At 47.8% G+C, this 25,014-nt stretch overlaps 1 protein-coding gene across 2 annotated transcripts in view; it reads right to left on the reverse strand.

Annotated features, from left to right (window-relative positions):
- Positions 1–25,014, reverse strand: part of enox2 (ecto-NOX disulfide-thiol exchanger 2) — a 161,515-nt gene that overhangs the window by 1,365 nt on the left and 135,136 nt on the right. For both annotated transcript variants that reach the window (XM_061235097.1, XM_061235098.1), the window contains exons 9-14: positions 21,544–21,661; positions 16,790–16,980; positions 11,388–11,528; positions 9,197–9,253; positions 7,894–7,999; positions 2,289–2,374 (exon numbers count right to left, since the gene is read on the reverse strand). In XM_061235097.1, coding sequence (XP_061091081.1) covers positions 2,289–2,374; positions 7,894–7,999; positions 9,197–9,253; positions 11,388–11,528; positions 16,790–16,980; positions 21,544–21,661 — 699 coding nt within the window. The remainder of the gene's footprint in view (positions 1–2,288; positions 2,375–7,893; positions 8,000–9,196; positions 9,254–11,387; positions 11,529–16,789; positions 16,981–21,543; positions 21,662–25,014) is intronic.

Here is a 25,014-nt window from a genome sequence, read left to right on the forward strand (position 1 = left end):
GAAAACATTTAATTTGTCTCAATTAACAGACAGCATTATGATGTGTACATAGGTGCTAATTATACTCACTGTCTAACAGCAGAGGCTAAGCCAATTAACTACATCGCTCTTAACGTGAGTTCTGACAGCGTCTTGACTTCTGTGCACGTACTGTGAAGACTGTATGCCACAGTGCGATATGTAAGTATTTAAATACCTCTTTGAGAACACCCAGAAGGAAGACTGCAGACGTGATGAATAATGAGCTACAGTCCAAGTTTAGTGCAACAGCAGCGCTGTTAGCACGTGTTTAGCAACAGCATCAATAGGGAATAGTGGTGAGAAGAAGACTTTAAGATCATCTTATCTACGAGTTGTGGAAAAATAAGTGTTGGCACATGTTTGCTCGCGGGGCAGTGTAGGAACGAACAAGACCTCAGGGCTTTGAGTCGCACCCAAAAGTTTTATTTATAAACCATATTCACCTGTGTGAGAAGATAAGTCGCTGTATTGAATGCTTAAGCAAGGTTTTAATTAGTGGGAAGGAGGGGGTTTTCTGCCACAGAACTCTGTGTCTTAACACAGCACCAGGGGGGTCTCTTAGCTGACTCCACCCCTCCAGGAAAGGGTGGATCAGGGCTGCCAAACCCTGTTCCTGGAGATGTACCATTACTGTCCTATAGGTTTTCACTCCAACCCTAACAAAGCACACCTCATGCAGGGGCTAGAGATCTCTTTGAGCTGCTAATCACTAGAATCAGGTGTGCCAAATTAGGGTGGAAATGAGAACCTGCAGGACGGTAGAGCTCCAGGAACAAGGCCGGGCGCAGCCCCGGGGGTTAGCCGAATGCGATAGGGTGGAGCCTGAAACAGAGCAGGGGTGAGAGGGCTATGGTAGACGGAAGCAGGCCGTCCCTGGAGACTGCTGTTGGATATAGCACAGCCGACGCACAGAGGCTGCTAAAAGTGCTTACAGAGGGCACTGCGCTGATTACTGGGAACCCCAGAAGGATGTCGGGGGACCTTTTCTCTCTGCTTTGCCAATGTGAGAGAACGGTCAAGAAGAACACCTTCATACAACTCCCAAACTGCTCCAATCTTCCTGTCCGTCCTTCTCTCCCTCTCCCATGCCACCACTGGGAGGCTAGGGGAAGCAGGTCACCAGTGTTTCATTTGTATTTATTTTGATAACGTTCTCACCTCTGTTCTGTACACGGAAACTGAATATGAAACCTTTGACTTGTAAATGGAACGGCTGAACCTGGCCAACTAGCTGCTAGATAGAGCTAGCTACAAAGACATAAAATTAATAACAAACAAAATTACGCTTAATGGTTGAGCGATCTACAAACCCATAATTTCTGCTTGATAACTGACACTCTTCCAGCCGAATGCCTTCTCAGTGAGCCTCTTCAGATTAAAGTATGGAGAATTTAATTATATTTCAGGCTAATCCCAGACAGCAAATATTAGCTCCCGTCATCTGCGGCAGTCGGTTGACTTGGGGCGGGTACTCATATGAATCTTTTTTGCTAGATAGAGAAAGGGGGGGGGGAGTCCTGTGTGACACATGATCCTAAGCAGACTACTGTCATTTTCTCACTAAATTAAAGGGTACCATGCGTGTGCCTCACACATGTGAATGTGCCTCCTCTCTCTGTCACACGCACGCATACATACATACAGACACACAAACACACACACACACACACACACAACATGGACGCGCACACACACATACACACAATGGACACACACAGAAACACTCACACACCCACCCACACACACAGAAACACAACGCACACACACACAGAAACATTCACACACACACAACGCACACACATTCAGAAACATTTACACACACCCAAATGCGCACGCACACACACACACACACACACACCACACACACAAACACACACACACACACACACAGCACACACAGACACACACCTACACACCCATGCATGCACACACACAACATGGACAAACACACACACACACACACAAACACACACACAGCACACACGGACACATCCTCCCATACTAATGCACAATTCCTCCGTGTCTCCTTCTCCTGGTCTTTCTGTGTCAGTATAAGGGCTCAGAGAGGTCAGGATCAAAGAAACCACACAGGGTGTCCTGGGGCAATTTCTGCAGAAAAAACAAATCGTCTGCGTTTCCAGAACCGCTGGAGACGGCCCCGGGCGTATGTGTCAGCCGGGTGGGAATGTTTGTTGTGCGAATCCGTCTGGTGTGCTGTGTGTGCGCGTGCTGCAGGTACGCTGAGCGCCAGGGGTTGCCAGGGTTACCTTGGTGTCCAAGCGCTGTAAGTAAGAACAGATGTACTCGATGCTGGCTCCGAACGGGTGCACGTGGAGGAAGGTGGAGATGATTCCTGAGGAGGAGAGAGAGAGAGCAGAAACTTAGCACCTCGACGCCCGAACATCTGCTCACTTCTCTTTTCTACAACACGTGATTGAAGAAAGGGCAATTCTCACTTCACGCGTGTTTTAGTCTCGAGAGACTTATAATCTTGTTTCGTTCATGTCAAGTTGGAAATATTAGCATGTTTTAAGCTTGAGATTTTCTTACCCTATTGGTAAATGAGTCAAAGTCGTCAACTAATTGCCAATATTTATCAAAACAAACAAAAAGAGGGTAATAGAAATAAAATGTTTAGTCTAAATACAAGAGTAAAATACTTATTGTTCTGTTTTTGCAGGGAGGAGAAGCGATTATAGATTAGAGTGTTAAAATATTCTGAAGACTTGAATTCCATCTTTATTTTTTTCCCCGTGATGCAGTCTCTACTTAGTCAATTACACTTCTGCTCAAGCTCTGCAAATTAAGAGAAGTGTTCAATTACTGCTTTGATGTTCCATTCATTAATCAAGCCATTTCATCAGGGACCCGGCGCTTCCTTTCACTCAAACAACAAATGCCACTTTCACCTAATTAACTTGGGAGGATTCTGTACTTTAGGTTGCCCATGTTAAAATGTCAAAACTAAAATGGTGAAGTCGATATGTTCTCTCGACGGCATTATCTCTTCCTATGCTAAGATGAACACATCACAAAAGATAATGTATTCAGATGGTGCATAGATAATTCATAAAGTGATTTCAGTTGGTAAAGCGTATTAAGCTATTTCCTGTATGGAAATTGATGCTCTCAGAACTATCTCACATTAAGTAGATGAGGGACTACTTTGGCAGGAAAGGCAAACCACTATTAGAAATCCTTTGCATGTCTTTACACTCAAGGTAAGCGTCAAAACGGCTAATTTCCATGTGCAGTTAATGCAAATGAAATGTGGGAATGAGTATTTAGCTTCTGGAGATGCAGTGCATCAACTTTCTCTCCTGTTTAACAGCACTTTTCCCCAAGCGCTGACGGAGCGGATGAGGCTCTTTCAACTGTATACAATATGCATGAGGAGGGCGGCAGGGGGATAGCCAATCGCAGCGTAAGCTGAAGTGTAAGCCTCGTCACAGCTGAGTGAAAAGGAAGCATCCTCATTGGCTGAAGGCCCGAGAGATGGGACTGGATCCAGTAAGCTCTGGATGAACGAGAGTACGAGGCTGTGGAGAGCGCTGACTCTTTCTCTGCTCTGTTTTTGGTCATCCATCTTCATTTTTCCAGAATCTACAGCAGGGGATGAAGCAACTTCGACCCATTTCTGGGTTACTGTTCTGCAGTGGGTTGGTTGCATTTTCTCCTGGATTAGTTAAGTATTATTTGTTTGCTTGCTGATTCTAAATTCAGTTTAGTTGTCATTTTAGTGTTCTGTTGTGTACTTGTTTGTTTGTTAGCTATTACAAGTGGTGTTTATTTAGATTCAGTGAAACTGGGTTAGGTGTTTGTTTCTCTCAGGTAAGCTAGGCTATTAAGTTAGGCTATTGTTTTACTGGCTGGCAGGCCACAGCTTTTGTTGTAGGAGGAGCCAATACTTTGCACCCTGCTCAGGCTATTAGTACTGGCACACCTGAACTCACTTCAGTGTGCATTACTGTTCTGCAGTGGGTTGGTTGCATTTTCTGTATTCGGCGTCAGTGTTACTTAAGCAGTTGTGTAGCGCACCAGCGGCAGCTGTGTGCGGCAGCCTCGGCTACTTGCCTCGGCGTACGAAGTCGCAGGTGTACAAAGTCGAGGGTGTCTATCTACGGGTGTCCATCCAGGCTGTCCGAGAGCCTGATGTTTGATTTTGTTTTTGCTGCCTGCCCTCATTCCACTGTGTAGTATTCCCCTTGTCCTCCCTAGTTCCCTCCATGTGTTTCCTTCCCATCCCTGTCCTCTCTCCTCTCCCCAGGTCCCAGTCAGGTAGGAGGTTCGCCTCCCGCCAACATGGGCAGAATATCTCTAACCTCATCTTCCCTCCCAGATCCCCTGGTATTGATCTCTGTGTGGCTGGTGGCCTCTGGAACTGCCAGTCCGCTGTCCAGAAAGCAGACTTCATATCTGCCTATGCCTCCCACCTCAACCTTGACTTTCTTGCTTTAACTGAAACGTGGCTCTCACCTGAGAACACGGCCACCCCGGCTGCCCTTTCCTCTGCCTTCTCTTTTTCCCACACACCCAGATCCTCTGGCAGAGGAGGTGGCACAGGTCTCCTAATCTCATCCTCATGGAGATCTAGTGTCTTCTCCTCATCCCTCTCCTTCTCCTCTTTTGAATTTCATGCGGTTTCTGTTACTCTGCCGTGCAAACTGTTTGTTATTGTTGTTTATCGCCCCCCGGGTCCTCTGGGAAACTTTTTGGATGAGATGGACATCCTCCTCAGCTCCTCACCTGTGAATGACACCCCCCTGATCCTCCTGGGTGACTTCAACCTCAACTCAGAGTCCACCCAGTCTACCTTTCTCTCCCTCCTCTCTTCTTTTGACCTTACCCTCACTCTTTCCCCTCCCACCCACAAAGCAGGCAACCTTCTTGACCTCATCTTCACAAGGAGCTGCACAACAACCAACCTCTCTGTAACACCACTCCATATATCTGACCACTCCTTCATCTCTTTCTCTCTTCCACTCTCCTCTAACACCCATCCATCTCTCCCACCATCCACTGTCACCTGTCGACGGAACCTACGCCACCTGTCTTCCTCCACCCTCTCATCTACAATCCTCTCCTCCCTACCATCTGCGGTGTCTTTCTCTCGACTGTCTACCGATGATGCGGCTACAACTCTCATGTCCTCCCTCTCATCTTCCTTTGACTCTCTGTGTCCCCTCACCACCAAACTAGCTCGGCCCTCCCCCCCCAGTCCTTGGCTTTCTGATGCTCTACGAGGTGTCCGAACCGAACTGCGGGCGGCGGAGAGAAAATGGAAAAGGTCCTGTCTCCCCAGTGATATGGCTTCCTTCCATGCCCTCTTATCATCTTTCCATTCCTCTGTCTCTCTAGCTAAATCTTCCTTCTTTCACTCGAAAATTAACGCGGCCGCCTCTAATCCCCGCAAACTGTTTTCAACTTTCTCCTCTCTTCTGGCCCCCCCTCCCCCCCCACCCCCCTCATCACTCACACCTGATGCCTTTGTCTCCTTCTTTGAAAAGAAGGTCGATGCTATTCGCAATTCCTTCTCCCAACCCTCCACCCCTGCTGACCCTCCTACCCTCCCCAACTCCCTAACCTCCTTTTCTCCCCTCTCTGACGCCGACACACTGAAACTCCTTACTTCCCACCGCCCGACCACCTGTCCTCTTGACCCCATCCCCTCTCCCCTCCTACAATCTATATCTGAGGACATTCTCCCTTTTCTCTCCTCTCTAATCAACACCTCCCTCTCTTCTCTTCCCTGAAGAGGGCCAGAGTCACTCCCCTCCTCAAAAAACCTACTCTTGATCCCTCTGCCCTGAACAACTACCGGCCTGTCTCTCTTCTTCCCTTTCTCGCTAAAACCCTGGAACGGGCGGTCTGCTTCCAACTGTCCACTTATCTTCTCCACAACAATCTCCATGACCCCAACCAGTCTGGCTTCAAGAGTGGCCACTCCACTGAAACCGCCCTGCTCGCGGTCACTGAGGCACTCCACTCTGCTAAAGCAAAATCCCTCTCCTCTGGTCCAGAATGCTGCAGCCCGCTTGATCACCAGTCAGCCCAGGTCGGCTCATGTCACCCCGCTTCTCATTGGCCTCCACTGGCTTCCTATTGCCGCACGCATCCGATTCAAGGCCCTAGTGTTGGCATTTCAGGCTGCTAAGGGGACTGCCCCACATTACATACAATCCCTGATCACTCCCTACTCCCCAGCTAGACCACTCCGGTCTGCCAGCTCTGGTCGCCTTACGGTTCCCTCTCTACGGGCACCTGGCGGTCGAGCTGCACGTTCACGCCTGTTTTCCGTTCTGGTTCCTCAGTGGTGGAATGACTTGCCTACCACTGTCAGGACAGCAGAATCCCTCCCCCTATTTCGACGCAGACTCAAAACACACCTCTTCAAACTCTACCTTAGTCCTCCCTCCTGATTTACCCCGCCCCCCCCTTCTGATACCCCTATCCCTGTCTAACCCCCCCCCCCCCCAAAAAAAAAAAAAAAAAAAATTGCACTTATGATGACGACTATATGTTTAGAACAGCAGTCCAGGTGTATTTTCCTAGTTCTGGATGTGATGCTTTGACTTGTGGTAGAACCTATGCACTTGTAAGTCGCTTTGGATTAAAAGCGTCTGCCAAATGACTAAAATGTAAATGTAAAATGTAAATTTCAGCAACTGGGGTCCTCCCAGCTCAACATGGGCTTGCCTGAATTTTGGCTTCAAATGAGGTCTCGGGTTCAGGAAGGATATGTGAAGCAAACTGTGATTTTTTTCACTGTTTCTCAGTCAGGCTCAACCACCAAAATAACTACATTGAATATGCATTATATTGAACAATATTGAAATGCATTCAAGACCCTAAATAAGTTTTGTTATAGAGTGATTGAAGTTGAAGCAGATTGTGTTTATGATTGTGAATTTGTTATTGGATAGAACAATCACATCTGATTTAGTTGGAGACGTGCACAGGTGTTGAGAGAATTTCTATTTCATCTTTGGAATGAATTTGTTCAAGATGGACCCAGGACGAAATGCAAAAGTGGGTGAAAGAGGAAGAGAAATGGCTGGATGACGGAGGGGGAGAGGAGTATGAATTGAAAGAGAACATATATGGTGTGATGTTGACAAGAACATGTAGCCATATGAAATATATCAGAAAGACAAAAACTAGCCTTTCTGTACCTGTAATTTTTTAAACTGAAAACTACCTTTTTCTGTAATGGCTGTATGCCAATAAAACCTTTACTGCAGCATGACTATGACTTGTCCCTGATGCATACACTGTGGTTCATTCCATACAGTAAAGACGTGCCCGTCGGCTTTGTCATGGAAAACAAACATTGCTACAGTATGAATCAAAGAACAAAGTAATACTTTAACAAACAAAATGACTTACTACTTCAAAGACTGATAGAAAATAGTGCGTCTCCTGTAATGCCACTGGTTCCTGTTTTTTTTAATGTGCATGTTGTTGGAGGAAGACTAGAGCTGGTGTTTTGATAGAGGAATTTTTATTCTGAGACTGAGGTGTTTGCGTGTTGGTGGTTAGGACAGGAGGAAGCCTGCCCACTCACCCACGCTGAGCGGGAGGGGGGCAGATAAGTGTCCCCAGCACAGGAGCGGCCCCGGCGTCCCGCCCTGGGCCGGCAGCCAGAACACGGTCATTAGGACCACAGGCGATGAAGGACATCTTTTGTCAGGTAATTCCCATGTGTGACAGGGTGTGAGATGTGTGATGTTTGTGGAGAACGCTCCCCCAGTCCGTATCATTACAGGGTAATGATGGAGAGCGTGTGCCAGGTGGGGTGTGTACACAGGCCCCCGCCGTGACAATCTGCCTGCCCTGCGGTCCCCAGAGCTCCCCTACTGTCCCCACACTTACCCACGAGCAGGGCCTCCCTTTCCGACTTCACAGGGCTGGGGGGGCCCTTTTCCGGAACGTTCTCTTTTTCCTGGCTGCAGGAGACCACTGCTGAGGCTGCCGCTTCCTGTGGGAGAGATCGGGAACGTCACGCCAACAGCTTTCGGTCCGCGCCCACCCACCCAATGCTAAATCGGCATTCTTGGCCTGGTCATACCAAAGGTTCATTTCGGTTTCACAATATGGCAGGTTCACCTGTGTGATTCCCCTCACACACTTTTCAAACACACCAAACAATGCACTGCAAAACCCCCCAAAATAAGTATTCTCGTCTCATATTTGGACTTATTACAGTCCTATTTCTATTACATTGATTAGTCAAATAAGACAATACATAGCCAATGAGGCAACACAGTTTGAACCATTTCAAGATTTGGCAGTTGGATTTGCCACAAATTTCACTTGGCAGGCAAAAAGTACCATAAAAAGTTAATGTTTTCTACTTGAGAGGGAAAAAACTATTTTTACCCTGAAGACAATACTAAAACAGATTTTTTTGCAATGTGATGGTTATTTAAAAACAACAAGGAATTTTCCCCCTTTAACGATACTGAGAACAGCTTTAGCAGGGGGATATAAAAATGTAAAAAAAAAAAGAATGGCTGATGGACTCAGCTTTTCCTGCCGTATTCATTAACGTTCGGCAGGGTGGCGGCCATCGCCCCGCGGAAGGACACGCGGCCCTCCGTGGTTTGAGAGCGCAGCGCAAAGTTAGGAGGAGCGCAGGGCCGGCGAGTCTGACAGCCAGCGCCTTACGCCCGAGGGGAGGAGCCCAAACAGTCCCAGTGTTAGTGGTGCTAATGATCAAGCTGTTGTTTACCGTCAGCTGTCGACAAGGCGGTGGGAGGGCGGGGGTGGGGTGCGAGCAGGAGCTCTGCGGGGGGGGAAGGACAGCGGGGAGCCAGCCTGCTTCATGTCTCAAGGACACCCTTCTGTACACGGGTCCGGGATGAGCGCTGGAGCCCGGGATGGGGGGCAGGGCCCCCCCCCGGTCCTGGTGCAAACCCGCCCCAGTGGGACCCCCGCTGCCCCGCCCCTACCTGCCCTGAGTGATGTGACAGGTCTTGATTTCCTAACCCAGTTGTGTCTGGGTGATTTATCCCACGACAAATAAAGTCCTGCCGCGCTCGATTGGCCCGTAATGATCTGTCATGTTGCTGGCAGGGGACGGGGGGTGGGGGCGGGGGGGCAGTGTGGCCCCCAGAGCTGGGGGACATGGGTGGGTGAGCCGAGGGGGGGGAGGGGGTTTTTTTTCCCCACTTACATTCGCTTGATTAGCACTCTCCTCGCTCCCTCTGTCATCCTTCTCCGACGTCTCCAGCTGAAATTACAGAAACGAGGCGAGCTGTCAGAGAGGGACATTTCAGTGCACACGTGTACGCATGCCTGCACACACACACACACACACACACACAGATATGACAAACACACACACACACAGACAGATACGAAAAACACACACAGATGCACAGGCAGAGACAGATACGACAAACACACACACAATCTCATACACGTGCACAAGCATACATACAGACCTATACACATGAGAAACACACACTCAAACATACACATACGACAAACACACACACACTCAAGCACATGCATACACACATAAACATAAACACACACACACTCAAACACATGCATACACACATAAACATAACAAACACACACACACACTCAAACACATGCATACACATATAAACATGACAAAATACACACACACACACACACACACACATATTATTCTGGCAATGTGGCAGCTGAGAAACACACAAGGCAGGAACAGTGCCCTGGGCCTGGACTTGAAAGGTTGAGGTGAATACTCCAGATGATTTTAATGACCCCACAAATATTTACTGTCAAATAAAGAAGGGGAAATGGCTGCCCACAGGGAAGAGGCAGTGACAGGCTGTGATCCCTCCGCGCGTTTCAGTGCACAAAATCTGCTTCCCATTCTGCATCACCTCTCCAGCTTGATTACCATCCATGGGCTATAATTACACCCCCCACCCCCCCAAAAAAAAACAACAAAAAAAAACAAACAAAAAAACAAACACGCAGAGTAACAGGTTCCAAGGATATCGGAGGACGGACAGGGCGCAAACTGCTAATGCCTTGCGACCAGACTTTGTTTTAAAAGCGTGACCTTCAGCGGAGCGCTAATAGGAGGGATGGCAGGGGACGGCTAAGGCCGGGGCGGAAACGGCGGCGAGGTGAACGCACGGCGTGCGGAAAGCCCCGGAGGGTCGTCACAGACGGGGAGAGAGGGACGGGGTGTGAAACAGCCCGGCCAACAGAGAATTAACACCTTCCAGACACATGCACCTCTTATTCAGGTTGTCAGGGACGACAGGTTTCTGCATGGACGCGCTGTCTAATTTATAGGAAATCTTGGATTTATTGAGACAAGTTGTTAATAAGAATTCACCATTCTTTTACATGAGGAAAACAACATGTCCTCATTCGGCCTTAAGATGACAGAATGGGTTTTCGAATACAGAACAGCATGTATACTGGACAGGACATGGTCAGCATAACAATGATTGGGTAAGAAAGCTATGATCATGAGGACACTGGCACAGCAACATGGTTTACATGCTGTTTGATTGCCCTAAATATAGCAACCACATATCCGGTTAAATATCACATCATTTTGAGCAAAACATTTCACATCAATGGTTTTCTCTTTTTTAAAAGTCTCCCAATTTGCTCCCATAAGACATCAGTGTAATTGTTGTGGCTGGGGGCAGCAGTGGGGAAAGGGATATAATTGAAACACTCACCAGTGACTTATTTATCAGAAATAAAGGTACAAAAAGTGCCTGGAAAGGTATAAACGCTTGTTGCTAGAGCCATACCCTATGGATACATACAATTACCCCTAGCCAGCAATATATAATTAATCTGAAAAAATAGCCTTTTTGCTTGGAAAATGTACTCATTTGTACTCAAAGAGAACATTACTATACTTTTAGGAAATTTGATCCTTGAAAAACAAAAATGTACCTCCACTGTTACTTTATTTCTGAGAGTGCGTGTGACTAGGGGAAGACTGTGTTGTGTTTGTGATAATGACCAGAGAGGGTTGTGTGTGAGACCAGGGGGAGACCGTATCATGTTTGAGATACTGACCGGAAAGGGCTGGGCAGAGTAGAGGGCTGTGTGAGGGGGGATGTTGTGTTGTAGAAGAAGGCTGTTGTGTTGTGTTTCAGTTATTTACAGTAGAAGGCCGTTGTGTAATGTTTGAGTTACGCACAGTAGAAGGCTGTTGTGTTGTGTTTGAGTTACTCACAGTAGAGAGCTGTTGTGTTGTGTTTGAGTTACGTACACTAGAAGGCTGTTGTGTGTGAGATACTTACAGGAGAGGGCTGTTGTGTGTGAGATACTTACAGGAGAGGGCTGTTGTGTGTGAGATACTTACAGGAGAGGGCTGTTGTGTGTGAGATACTTACAGGAGAGGGCTGCGTGAGGGGGAAGGCCAACGCTCGCTCCTTCAGACTCTGCACTTGGCCCTCCAGCTGCACTTTCTCCTCGCTGGTCTTATCCAGCTCCACCTCCCTCTGCTTAAGCTCCTCCCGCATCTTCAGCAGTTGCTGCGGACGGAGGTAAAGCAGAGTCAGCACCTGGCCCTGACCCCCTCCTGACCCCTGACGCTTAACCCCACACCAAACAACCCCTTTATGCACAGGCCGTGACTACCGGCTTAGTTTTAATGCTCTGCCTTCCTCACCTTTTAAATGAGCTCACATTCACACACTCAATGGAAATTGATTCTCCAGTAACATGGCTGGATCCCTGGTGAGACTGCCGACACTGCTGCCAAACAGAATGACGCACAGACACCTAGGGGTCTTTTTCAGGCCCCAGCCAGAGTCGTCTTTCACATTTATTTTGGTGACAGTTATGCAAAGCGGGTGTTGTTTTGTCTCAACAGACAGGTCTTAATGAGGGAAAATAAAACAGCCACATGCGACTGTCCTTGTTTCAAGTAAGTAAGTTAAAGAGTGAGCACCATTTTGTTTGGAATTCCCCGCTGAAAAAAAAGTTCAAGCTAGCTAGGTAACAGTTCAGACCAGCTCCCAGCTCTACATGGTTTAGCTGGTTGACCAGTTCAGACCAGCTCCCAGCCGGACATGGTTTGACCTGTTCAGGGTATGTTCTGAAACAGCTACCAGCTCAGACAAACTACCAGCACAACCTGGTTAACCAGTTCATACCCAGCTAGACCAGCCTATGACCAGCTTGGCCATGCTGGTTGAGCAGCTCAAACCCAGCTCGACCAGTTTATAACCAGCTTAACCAGCTCAATGCTCGATCTGGTCAAGCTGGCATAGCTGGATTTTACAGCAGGGCTGTTTGCTGACAGAGCAGGCCCACTCAGTCCTGTAGAGCAAAAGCAGGTTGCTCAGTGATGGACAGGGCCCAGACACCTGTTGATAAACAGAACAGGACCAGCAGCAGTAACAGCCTGCAGCATCGTAGTGTTGCGCTGTGCTTTCACATGATGTTTATCTGTTGCTGTCTGGGTAGGACTTTAGAGCTGCCAACATGAAACACACAAAAAAATAAATATCTGGTATCTATTCCACAACCCTGTACCTGGTTGGGTAAGTTATTTTTCCTACTTCTCTTTTCTTTTTGTCGTGGCCCTGATGAATAAATAACACAGCAGCTGCCTCCCTCAGGGAGCAGGCAGAGAAAAAATAACACAATGAAGACCTGGAGTGGGCGAGAGATCAAGTTTGCGGTGAACACAAAAGCCGTGGAGAAGAGGGATGATGCAGGGTCGGGGGCCCTTCTGATGTGGCAGGGTGAAGTAAGTACACTTGTGGGTGGGGGGCATTCGATAAACTCCTCGGTTTTGAACAATGAGGATAGATAAAAATACAGTATATGCAAGCTCATTGATGCATATTCATCGTACGCATTGCATATAGCCTATCCGCTTCGAGGTTTGACGCGATGTGTGTGCAGAGATGCTATTCTGCATACCACTGTTGTAATGTGTGGTTATTTTAGTTACTGTCACCTTTCAGTCAGCTTTGACCAGTCTGGCCCTTCTCCTCTGACCTCTCTCATTAACAATGTGTTTTTGCCCCCAGACCTGCTGCTCACTGGATGTTTTTTGTTTTTCACACTATTCTCTGCACACTCTAGAGACAAAAGTGTGAAAATCCAAGGAGATCAGCAGTTTCCGAGATACTGTGGGTGAGATTGGCAGTAAGAGCAGCCATCTGGCAGTCGGAGGGTTGCCGGTTCGATCCCGCCCTGGGTGTGTCGAAGTGTCCCTGAGCAAGACACCTAACCTCCAAATGCTCCAGATGAGCTGGTTGGTCCCTTGCACTTGGCCAATCGCCGTGAGTGTGTGTATGAAGGGGTGAATGTGAAGCATCAATTGTAAAGCGCTTTGGATAAAGGCGCTTTATAAATGACAACCATTTAACATTTACTCAAACCACCCTGTCTAGCACCAACAATCATTCCATGGTCAAAGTCACTTCGATGACATTTCTTTGGTCTGAACAACAGCTGACCATGTATGAATGCTTTTCTGCGTTTTGTTGCTGCCACATGATTGCCTGATTAAATATTTGCATTACAAAGGTACAGGTCTACCTAATAAAGTGCTCACTGAGTGTATATGAATAATAATAAGCTTGGAAATCAGCAAGATGAATGGAAATAGAGTTGCGAACTGCGGCTTTAGCGCGTAACATAAGCGCATGAGAACATGAGAGCACGTGATTATAAAAGCTGCTCAGTTCATGAAGGCCCAACCCTCGGCCAACGGACTAGAGAGTCTCCAGGCCTGTGTCAAGCCTGGTCTTCTCTGCCACAACTGCATGACCTGACAGCTGTTTGACGCACTGATATCTGAGTAAAGAAGGAAATAAAACAATCCCTGGGATATTATTCGGCGGGAGTTACAGGAAATGTGTCACCGCAGTTATCTGGCGGTGTTTTGCGGGGGTGGGCGTTAGCACGTTAGCATCGGGGCGCGTGAGGCTGTGTGAGGGAGGATACGCGGAGGTAGGGCCGCGGTGCGTGAGGTAGGGCTACGTGCTCGCTACGGCGGACCTGTGGGGGCCGGAGGGAGGGGAGCACCACCACTCGAGATTCACCGGCAAGCCGTTTGCGTCTGCTTTCCAAACATTTCATCACTCTTAATCACTGCTGATGAGACGCATCACGATTCCAGCCCGCTCGAGGGTGACCGGGCCTACCGAGGCTTCCGACAGAAGAAGCAACCACAGACATAATCTGTGCCCTGGTCTTTCGGAAATGGTCTCCGATATTATCCGTCACGGCCACACGCAGAGGCAAGCCCCGATATAACTTAATTAGATCGTAGGACACAATAGTTAGACCTCTGGCAGATGGTTGTGTCAGACCCCCCACTGACCGGCAGGCAGCAGGCAGTGAAGGTTAGTTAATTAATTTAACAAAGTCAGACGTCAAGGCGTAAATATCCAGTGTCTAATTCACGATTCTATGCCCTGCCTTTTTAGAAGACGCATCTTTTGCTCTGATAGTGTTTCAGCTACTCTACAAACTCAAGAGATTGTCTGTTGTGCGTGTTACGAATGCCCCGAATCCCTGAGATTCTTGTTGCAACTGTTTCATATATAAAACTTTTTGGACTTTGCAACAACATTGGAACCATGCCTTGTCATTTCACACAGCACTTTTGGAAGTCCCTCTGGGTAGCCGCGGTGTCTGCTAAGTGATCTCAATGTAATACCTCTTTGATAGAAAACTCGGTTCAAAAGAGGCCAAGGGACAGATTCGCTTCAAGCTTTTAATCCAAGCAGGTTTCTTCCCTTCATTCCACAGGCAGTGTTTTTTGAAAGAGTGTTTTAATTATTTAGTATTTACAGTTGTGTCGAGCCTGAAAGGGCAGCGTAATTCACGCCATATGTTTGAAACTGGGTTCCGTGTCTGTTTTCTCCATTGTTTCTATGCAGTTCCATTAAAGTACACAACAGTTATTGATCTGGGCTAGGGAGCATGATAGCACCATGAATAAAACATTCATGCAAAACCGTTCTGCCCAATTCAGCCAACATGCGGTGGTCCTCAAGCCAATATAAAACCCAGGGAGAGTAAGGTGGACACACCAAGCATTTACTGGCCATGTTAAATAGAAAACTAAGACTAACTCAAATGTGGTTTCTTCCAAATGCGTATTGACCTTTATGCAGACAGCTTGTAGTTAATAAAAATGTCCAGCAATGACTGAAATGTTTACTGTTAGCACAGTTCAGTTTCCTCTACAGCTTGGACTGTGTGTCTGTGTTGGACAGTGTGTGACAGTGTTTGACTGTGCATGTCTGTGTTGGACTGTGTGTGTCTTTACTGGACTGTATGAGTGTGTGGGACGGTGTGTGTCTGTGCTGGACTGTGCATGTCTGTGCTGAGCTTTGTGTGTCTTTACTGGATTGTGTGAGTGTGTGGTGCTGTGCGTGTCTGTGTTGGACTGTGTGTGTCAGTGTTAGACTGTGTGTGTGTGTGTGTGTTGGAGTGTGTGTGTTGGACTGTGTGAGTGTGTGTGTGTTAGACTGTGTGACTGTGTGTGTTAGACTGTGTGAGTTGGACTGTGTGAGCATGTGTGTTAGACCGTGTGTGTTGGACTGTGTAAGTGTGTGTGTGTTAGACTGTGTGAGTGTGTGTTGGACTGTGTGAGCGTGTGTGTGTGTTAGACTGTGTGAGTGTGTGTTGGACTGTGTGAGCGTGTGTGTGTTAGACTGTGAGTGTGTGTTGGACTGTGTGAGCGTGTGTGTGTGTTAGACTGTGTGAGTGTGTGTTGGACTGTGTGAGCGTGTGTGTGTGTGTTAGACTGTGTGAGTGTGTGTTGGACTGTGTGAGCGTGTGTGTTAGACCGTGTGTGTTGGACTGTGTAAGTGTGTGTGTGTTAGACTGTGTGAGTGTGTGTTGGACTGTGTGAGCATGTGTGTTGGACCGTGTGTGTTGGACTGTGTAAGTGTGTGTGTGTGTGTGTTAGACTGTGTGAGTGTGTGTTGGACTGTGTGAGAGTGTGTGTGTGTGTTAGACTGTGTGAGTGTGTGTTGGACTGTGTGAGCGTGTGTGTTAGACCGTGTGTGTTGGACTGTGTGAGCGTGTGTGTGTTAGACTGTGTGAGTGTGTGTTGGACTGTGTGAGCGTGTGTGTTAGACTGTGTGACTGTGTGTGTTAGACTGTGTGAGTGTGTGTTGGACTGTCTGAGTGTGTGTGTTAGACTGTGTGACTGTGTGTGTTAGACTGTGTGAGTGTGTGTTGGACTGTGTGAGCGTGTGTGTTAGACCGTGTGTGTTGGACTGTGTGAGCGTGTGTGTGTTAGACTGTGTGAGTGTGTGTTGGACTGTGTGAGCGTGTGTGTTAGACCGTGTGTGTTGGACTGTGTGAGCGTGTGTGTTAGACCGTGTGTGTTGGACTGTGTGAGCGTGTGTGTGTTAGACTGTGTGAGTGTGTGTTGGACTGTGTGAGCGTGTGTGTTAGACCGTGTGTGTTGGACTGTGTGAGTGTGTGTGTGTGTTGGACTGTGTGAGCGTGTGTGTGTGTTAGACCGTGTGTGTTGGACTGTGTGAGCGTGTGTGTTGGACCGCGCGTGTCGGAGTGTGTGTTGGACTGTGTGAGCGTGTGTGTTGGACCGTGTGTGTTGGACTGTGTAAGTGTGTGTGTGTGTGTTAGACTGTGTGAGTGTGTGTTGGACTGTGTGAGCGTGTGTGTGTCAGACTGTGTGAGTGTGTGTTGGACTGTGTGAGCGTGTGTGTGTGTTAGACCGTGTGTGTTGGACTGTGTAAGTGTGTGTGTGTGTTGGACCGCGCGTGTCGGAGTGTGTGTCTGAGCGCAGCACCTTCTGCATGCCCTGCAGGGCCTGCTGCAGGAAGTTGAGCTGCTGCTGGCGGGTGGCGTCCTCCTCGCTGCGCGGCGGCTGGGCCTTGCCCTGCTCCTGCTTCAGCAGCTCCACCTCGTTCCTGTACGCGTCCAGCTGACACCGCAGGCTGTCGTTCTCCTCCCTCAGAGACTCCGCCTGAGCCGCAGGGCCTGGGGGGGGGAGGGGGAGAGAGAGAGAGGGAGAGACGAGGAGAGAGAGAAGGAGAGAGGGGGAGAGAATGGGGGATGAGAGAGGGAAGGAGAGAGAAAGAGTGAGGGAACAAGAGAGAGACATGGCAGAAGAGAGAGAGGGAGGAAGAGGGAAGAGAGAGAGGGTGAGGGGGGAGAGAAGGGGAGAGAGAGAGGGAAGAAGAGAGCAGGGGATGAGAGAGAGAGTGAGAGGGAGAGAGTGGGAAGGAGAGAGAAAGAGGGAGGGAACAAGAGATAGAGACGGGGGAAGAGAGTGAGGGAGAGAGAGAGTGGGGGAGGATGAGAGCAAGTGGGAGAGAGGGGGAGAGAAGGGGGGAGAGAAGGAGATTGGGCATGAGAAAGAGGGAGAGAGATAATGAGAAAGAAAGGGAATGAGATAAATTGATAGAGAGAGAGGGGGGTAGAGAGAGAGCGAGGGAGAGAAAGGGATGGAGAGAGACAGGGCGGTCAAGAATGTCTGTGCTTTTGTGTTTGTGTGTGCATGTCTCTATTTGTGTGTGTCAGCATGTTGGAGGTTGGCAGGGATGCTGCCATGTGCGTGTTTCCTGTGCATTTATTTCATGTAAGGAAGAGAGAAAGAGAGAGAACGAGCTGCAGAGAGTGAGAGTGAAGCACACTCAGGGCACAAATAAAACAAAAACAGGAGAAAGAAATGATTAAACATGCGTGGGATTGTGATTAAAGGCTCTTTACTGAATATGTAGATAATTTTCTGCTCATACTGTATATGTCTTGGACTAATTAGGGAGGATTAAATAAAGAGTCATTAGTTCAAAATTGACTTAATGTGCCATGCGCATTATTACTAAATATCTACGATTACGTGCGCAATATCATGGCCCCTCACCTTGGTAACCGGCTAATCAGAGCCTGGAGTGGCAGATTAAATGGTGCTACGCTAAATTAGAGCTGCCGCCTTATTCAAACGCAACAAAAGGCCAGCCTGCTTTGGGCTTACGCTCGATGGAATTAGTTCAATTGGAAGTCACAGGCATAAAAGTCATCACCCATGTGAATGCTTATGAAGAAAGGGGAACTGCTCAGCCCTCTTGTACGCAGGCTTGACACGAAGGCCATTCTTTTTGTGATATCTTAATAACAAATGGGCGAGTATGACCATCTAAACATGGGAGAATTAAGTATTTTGCCAACTTCCCTTGATACCTAATAATATTTCACACTGCAACACAATTCACTGCTAATTTTATTACCATTTACCGTTTTTTGTTTTATTTTATAGTTTTAAGTCATTTCCAAAAGGGCTACTCTTCATTGTCCTTCTAATTTACACCTGCAGATCCATTAATATCCTTAATTTTGTTAATGTATTGTTTGATGTATTACAGAAAACAATTACTCTGGGCTGTTCTTATATTTGAACATGACAGCACGCATAGTGTCTGACCACATGATGACATCATCAGGCTGATACATCATCATGGATTGCATCATTACATCAATTAGTGGCATCTAGTGACAAATTGGTCACTTGCTAGCGGCTTTAAGTTCTACTACCAGTGCAGGAGTGCAGCAATGCAGACAGCCTGTGCTGGTGTGTGTGTGTGTATATGTGTGTATGTGTATGTGTGTGTATGTGGGTGTGTGGGGGGAGGGGGCGCGTGTGAGTTAAAGAGAAGAGGTGAACCCAGCCCCCCTCTCTCTCTCTCTGTGTACGGGCAGTGTATTGATCTGAGAGCCTCATCACACAGCTACCAGAAGAGGCGAGGCACTTTCCTGTAGCACGGCGGGGGGTGCGATCGACCGCGGGCGATCGCACACAAGGTCTGCTCGGACGCTGCATATCAATTTTCACAAGACAGGTGCTGATTGGCATTAAATTAAAAAAAGCCGGGTGGGGGGGCTAAAAACGAAGCGAAAGCAAATGCTCTCTTCCTCGAAAATTTTTATCAGGTTCGCTACATGCTCGCGACATAGCTTTGCAAAGCACTGCTGTCAGGTTCAATCACATTAAGTCAGTCGGATGAAATAGAAGCCCAACCCTGACAGAGGCTACATTACCCTCTAATATTCACATCAAATCAGACAGAACGCTTATTTGCAAATGATGGCTGCATTATACAATACCAGGAGTCATTCAGCCTTTTTTTTTTTTTCACGTCCATTCAAGTGTTTGACAGATGCCCGAAAGATCATTATTGTTTTCTTTTCTTTTTTTAAAAGAAATCCAAGGCTTGAAAGAGTAAAGTGTGCGGGAGGGAAGGCACGCGAAACTCCTGATTACATTTGCATCCATCTGCATATTAACGAGGGACGTTGTCATATTTGAAAATTCTCTGAGATCCTGAATGGCTGAACCTAAAAACACAACAGGGTACTCGCGCAGGGGGGGGGGGGATGAGAGGGGCGGGGGCAGTCTCCATGACAGCAAGCATCATCGCCACCGGCTGTAAAACCACACGAGCGAGAGCCGGAGTGGATGTGATGCGGGGGAGGTGCGTTTTAGTATGCGAACATTAAGACCCTGTTCCCTTCAGCGGGGAGAGACAGGTACAAGCTCCGCCGTGTGAGAAAGGCCCTTAATGACACTTAAGCTGCATTCGACACCACTCCGCAGCGCCACGCCGCCAGCTGGCGGCCGTCCTCCCCGCTATAAGCCGCCTCTCGGCGCCCCAAACGACGGCGCCGTGACACAATCGAAAACGATGTCGCCGCCCGTCGCGGCGGCCCCGCCCCCTCCTGTCTCCACGGTGACTGACTGATTGGCTGACCGACAGCTTTGCGGCTGCACCTGATCATAAAGCTGAGGCTCGCTGCCTGGGAGGAGAAAGAGGGGGGCTTTTATTTAAAATTCAGCTATGCGTTTTAGCCGGGTGTCTGTCTGAACGCTCCGTACACGGTCAAGGTTATTTACCTAACTTTGAACAGATATTTTGCTAGGTTGATGTTCCTGTCACAAATATTTTAGCGTTGCTAAAAGGACGCTTGTGAACTAGAAGGAGCCGTGCTCCAACCGTGGTCTGCCCATTATTTGCACAGATCAAATGTTATTTCCAAAACTTGTTTTTGAAATGGTCCTTTGCTACCTTGAACTGAAATCTGGCAATCTGACAAATATTTGAAGCATTGCAAAGGGGAGCATCGGCTTTGCTCGGTCCACTCATGCTAGCATGTGATGCTAACGGACAGAAGAGCTGCTGAAACAGCTGGAATTCTGTAAATTAAACAGTAGGATGCAAATCTGCCACAACCCACAATCCTTTGCATATTTTCCAGGAAGTATTCAACCGTGGGAGCTGAACAATGACTGGGAGTAAATTTGCAGCTCGGTGTGACCAGGTGGCTTCAACGGTTTTTAATTTTTGTTTTTATTTCTACAAACTTCGACATACAGTAGCAAACCATTATATTGGCTTGCGATCCCCTTTCATAAGGTGTGTACATACAACTTTCAGCCCCCATTGACATGGAGGATTGTCTGCAGTAAAATCCAGCTATGCCAGCCTGCCCAGCTTGAAAATTGAGCAGGACAAGCTGGACAAGCTGGTATGAAGCTGGGTATGAGCTGGTCAATCAGATATTGCTGGTAGCCTGTCTGAACTACCAGCTGTTTCAAGACATAGTTTGAGCTGGTCAAGCTGGGACTGCTCTAAACCTGTCAACCAGCTACCAGCTGGTTCAAAACTTGACCTGTTTTTTTCGTAACCTGTTTTTTTTTTTTTTCAGCAGGGAAGTCATTGTCCAGTCGTTCATACAGTATACTGGCCCTAGATTAGACCAGCTGCTCCAGGGTGCAATTGGGCAGGAGATGGGAGAGTAGAACAGGAGATGAAGGGACTCACTGTAGAGTTGGCATCACTATCCCGACACAGCGTGTTGTCTTTCCCAAAGCAGACAGACACGGGATAAGCACCCTCCAAAGTGCCTGCTTATATCTTTTAAGGGAGAGCGCTACTCATCTATTGTTTCCTGGCAGCTATTCACAGTCTATTGTGCTGAACAATTGGAGGAGAAAGGCTTTATTAATTCACCTAATTACAAACTTATCTGATCTACGAGGAGCTCGATGCCCGCTCTTAAAGAAAAAACTTGGGAGACGTCCCTAGAGCAGCTCTCCACGGCTGAGACTTAAATACTGAATGACGTCGGCAGGGCCATTTCCGAGGTAAATCGTTGCCCTCAGTGTGGGATATTAACCCCAGCCACCAGGCTAATGCGGCTGGTCAGTCTGTTTAGGGGCGGCCAGTAGTGTTACATGTTACAAGTTACAAGTTACATGACTGGGACACGCAAGGTTTGTGGTTCACTCCCCGTTGTAGCCACACAGCCGTTAACCCTGCATTGTTCCAGGGGAGGATTGTCTCCTGCTTTGTCTAATCAACTGTACATTGCTCTGGATAAGAGCGTCTGCCAAATGCCATTAATGTAATATAATGTAATGTTTACTCTCACCATGGCTGTCATGGTGTCATGGTGTTATGGTGTCATGGTTGTCATGGTGTCATGGTTGTCATGGTGTCATGGATGACTGAGCTGTGCGGCGTGGTGCAGATCATCGTGTCGTACCTGAGTCGTCGGAGTCTTTGCTGTTGTCCGGGACGTCCTCCATGTCATCGTCCGACATCTCCATCTCTTCTTCCCGCCGGATTCCCATCAGCTCCTCGTTGTGGATGTTGCGGATTTCCTGCATCAGAGGAGGGAGACGGCCATAGATTAAGCACCGTAGACCAGACACAGGGGCAGTAGTAACTGCTGTAACAGTTTATTTTGGTAAGCCTGTTGTTTATCCTATGTCTCTAACTGCTGTTTATTTTATTTCTCAGCCTCAAAATGGCTTCCTTGACTTTCACTGACGCAACTTTGGTCCTCATGTTGACAAAACGGCAATGACGGACGCTAAAGGCAATCAAAAGCCGAGAATCAAGACTAGATACCGAAACCTCTCTTATACATGCTCTCAGGATGAGATTGAATAGACCTGACTAATCAGAAACACCTGTGAAGCCATTTATTCCAAATATTATGGCACCCAAAGTGTAGTTTCTACACGGTGAAACCAAAATGTATTAAATACTATTCATAAAAATATAATTTAATAAAAGCGGTAAATCTGGCACTTTAGCCATTACAAATCCAAAATTGTGGAGTACAGAGCCAAAGCAAGAAAAAAATAAGTCTTTCTACACTGTCTATGTATTAGTTATATAAGTTAGTCACATGAGGAGAAAAGTCAGGGTCGCATCAGGGTTCCAGGGCTCGGATCGCACATTCTGACATCACCGCCTCAGTGCAGCTATGGTTATAGAGCTGACTGTGGTTATAGGGGCCAACTGTAAGTATATGGTTTGACTGTGGTTGTACATGCTGACTGTGGTTATAGGGACTGACTGTGGTTAGAGGGTCTGACCGTGGTTTTAGGGGCTGACTGTGATTATAGGGACTGACTGTGGTTATAGGATCTGACAGTGGTTATTATGGTCTGACTGTGGTTATAGGGCCTGAATGTGGTTGTAGGAGATTACTGTGATTATATATGCTGACTGTGTTTATCATGGCTGACTATGGTTATAGGGACTGGCTGTGGTTGTAGGAGATTACTGTGATTATATAGGCTGACTGTGTTTATCATGGCTGACTGTGGTTATATAGGCTGACTCTGGTTATAGGGCCTGACTGTGGTTACAGGGGCTGGCTGGTTATCATGGCTGACTGTGGTTATAGGGACTTACTGTGGTTATAGGGGCTGGCTGTGGTTATTGGAGATTACTGTGATTACACAGGCTGACTGTGTTTATCATGGCTGACTGTGGTTATAGAGGCTGACCCTGGTTATAAGGACTGACTTTGGTTATAGGGACTGACTGTGGATATTGGGGCTGATTGTGCTTATAGGGGCTGACCGTGTTTATCATGGCTGACTGTGGTTATAGGGACTGACCCGCACGGGGCACATGCAGATGGGAACAGATGGCAGAGCTGGAGTGGTGCGGGAGAGAGCTCGACAGGGCAGTTCTGTGGCTAATGGAGCGATCGAGCGAGCGAGCGAGAGACCGAACGCGAGCACAAGAAGAAATGCGTTTGTCTGATCCGCCTGCATCACCTCCAGGAGGAACGAGGGATGAAGGGAGAGAGAGAGGCAGACAGAGAGACAGCAAGACAGATAATAGAAAGGGTAGAATAAGAAAGAGACATAGAGAGGAGGAGAGAGAAAAAGAGAGACAAAAGACTCCAGGCACAAACACCATCATCGACCCTGTGCTTTGCAATGGCCCGATCTTATGGCAGATTACAGAGGTAGTACAAACAACAACAATAAAACAAACAGGCCCACATGCCCAGAAAAGGGAAATAAATAAAACACCATTTATAGGGTGGAACGCTGCAACATTTTTTGAAGTCTTAAAAATGAACTGGCCAAGGACGCACATTCCCCTGAAATCCAGACCTGAAGCCGGTCTCCCCGTTCACGCAGTCCGTGTCACAGAGACGTGCGGTTCGTACGTGCCGCAGTATTGAGAGCAAGAATGATGTAGGGAACGGGGGGACCTTCTCCACAGAGCTGCTACTTACCAAAGCCGAGCAGGCGTGCGCAGCGCCCTGACCCACTTACCCAGGCAGCCATACACCTGCTCGCTGCTACTGTTCCTGCTCCTGTACTGCCTCTTGTGCCTGCGCGCCTATGTGTTTCTGTCTGCCTGGCTGGCTGGTCCAAAACGTGAACCTTACCTGCCCGTAACAGACATTTGGCCCCCAACCTAAGGCCCTCCTCAGGCCTCGGAGCAGTCAGTTACTGAACAAGAGTAAACAGCCGGGCCATGGGATGGTGGGGGTTTGAGGGGGTGGGTTTGGGCAGGATAAACTGTGTTTGTAATTGTCGATTTTCCTCATCGACACTGAGGTGTACGGTGACTGGACTCAGAAGTAAGAGCTGGAACAGGGTGGACCAGCTTGAGTCATGCGCCATTTCCTCTTCTATAAACCACAGTTTTATTCTCAGGTATCGGGGCATTTAACAGATTAAAACACAAAAGAGGGTAAAAAAGTATTTATGCAGGATATTGAACTGTTGCCACAAGAGGAAGAGGAAACTGAGTGGCAAACAAAATAGAATGCACAGCTGAATTTATAAAATGCCTTTGTCAGTTAGTTACAGCAGAAATAAGGGGCGGATCACGGTGCCTATTTATCCTTCCCCCACCACTTTGTTCTTTTCCTCTGCTGAGAGATAGGGAGAGGGAGGCTTTGAATCATAGTCTCTCACTCTCCAGCAGGAAGAAAGAGCTGGATGCACACGGTGAGCAGGATGCTCTCTGCTCCAATCAGGCTTTCCTCAGCGCTATGGTGCCAGCGGGGGTCTGACCCAAGCCTCCGACCCATGCCTAATCTGGCACTGTGAGAGAGGGGTGCGATGGCAGGGCCAGGAGGAGAGGGGGCGCTGGAGGACCCCTTCCACACCTGTCCACTTGCCTTTATCCCTTTAAGGGGGTGACAATAGCTCAGGAGGTAACAGACGGAGGGGTTGACCCTCCACCCTGGGAGTGTCAAGGTGTCCCCAAGCAAGGCACCTATACCCCCAATTGGTGCCTTGGACATGGAAGCCTATCAGCATTGGTGTGTGAACCGGTGAAAGTGAGGCATTGATTGTAAAGCACTTCCAGTCAATTTACCTTTGATTTCACTTACCATTTATGTTTTTTTTTTTTGTAATGCAAAATCTGTGTCAAACTTGTCAAAATGAACAGAATGTTCTAATCACATATTTGGAATATTACACCTTAAGGGGTTACAGTAAGAGTTCACAGGAAGGCTGAGAACAGTGGCTATTATCAGGCAGGAAAAGCCTGCAGATCTCAGGGTGCATGCTGGGATAAAAATAAATGGATCGTCCTCTCCCAGACAAATGCAATAAATTTACTGAGGCATACATTAACTGAGGTTTTTAGTTGAACATCCAATAAATGAAATTTCAGCAGATCACAATCAGCATCTTATGAATAAGAATAAATGGAGCGGAATGCCAACATTCCTTCGGTATGG

This window comes from Conger conger, chromosome 3, assembly GCF_963514075.1.
Source record: "Conger conger chromosome 3, fConCon1.1, whole genome shotgun sequence".
Taxonomy (NCBI): domain Eukaryota; kingdom Metazoa; phylum Chordata; class Actinopteri; order Anguilliformes; family Congridae; genus Conger; species Conger conger.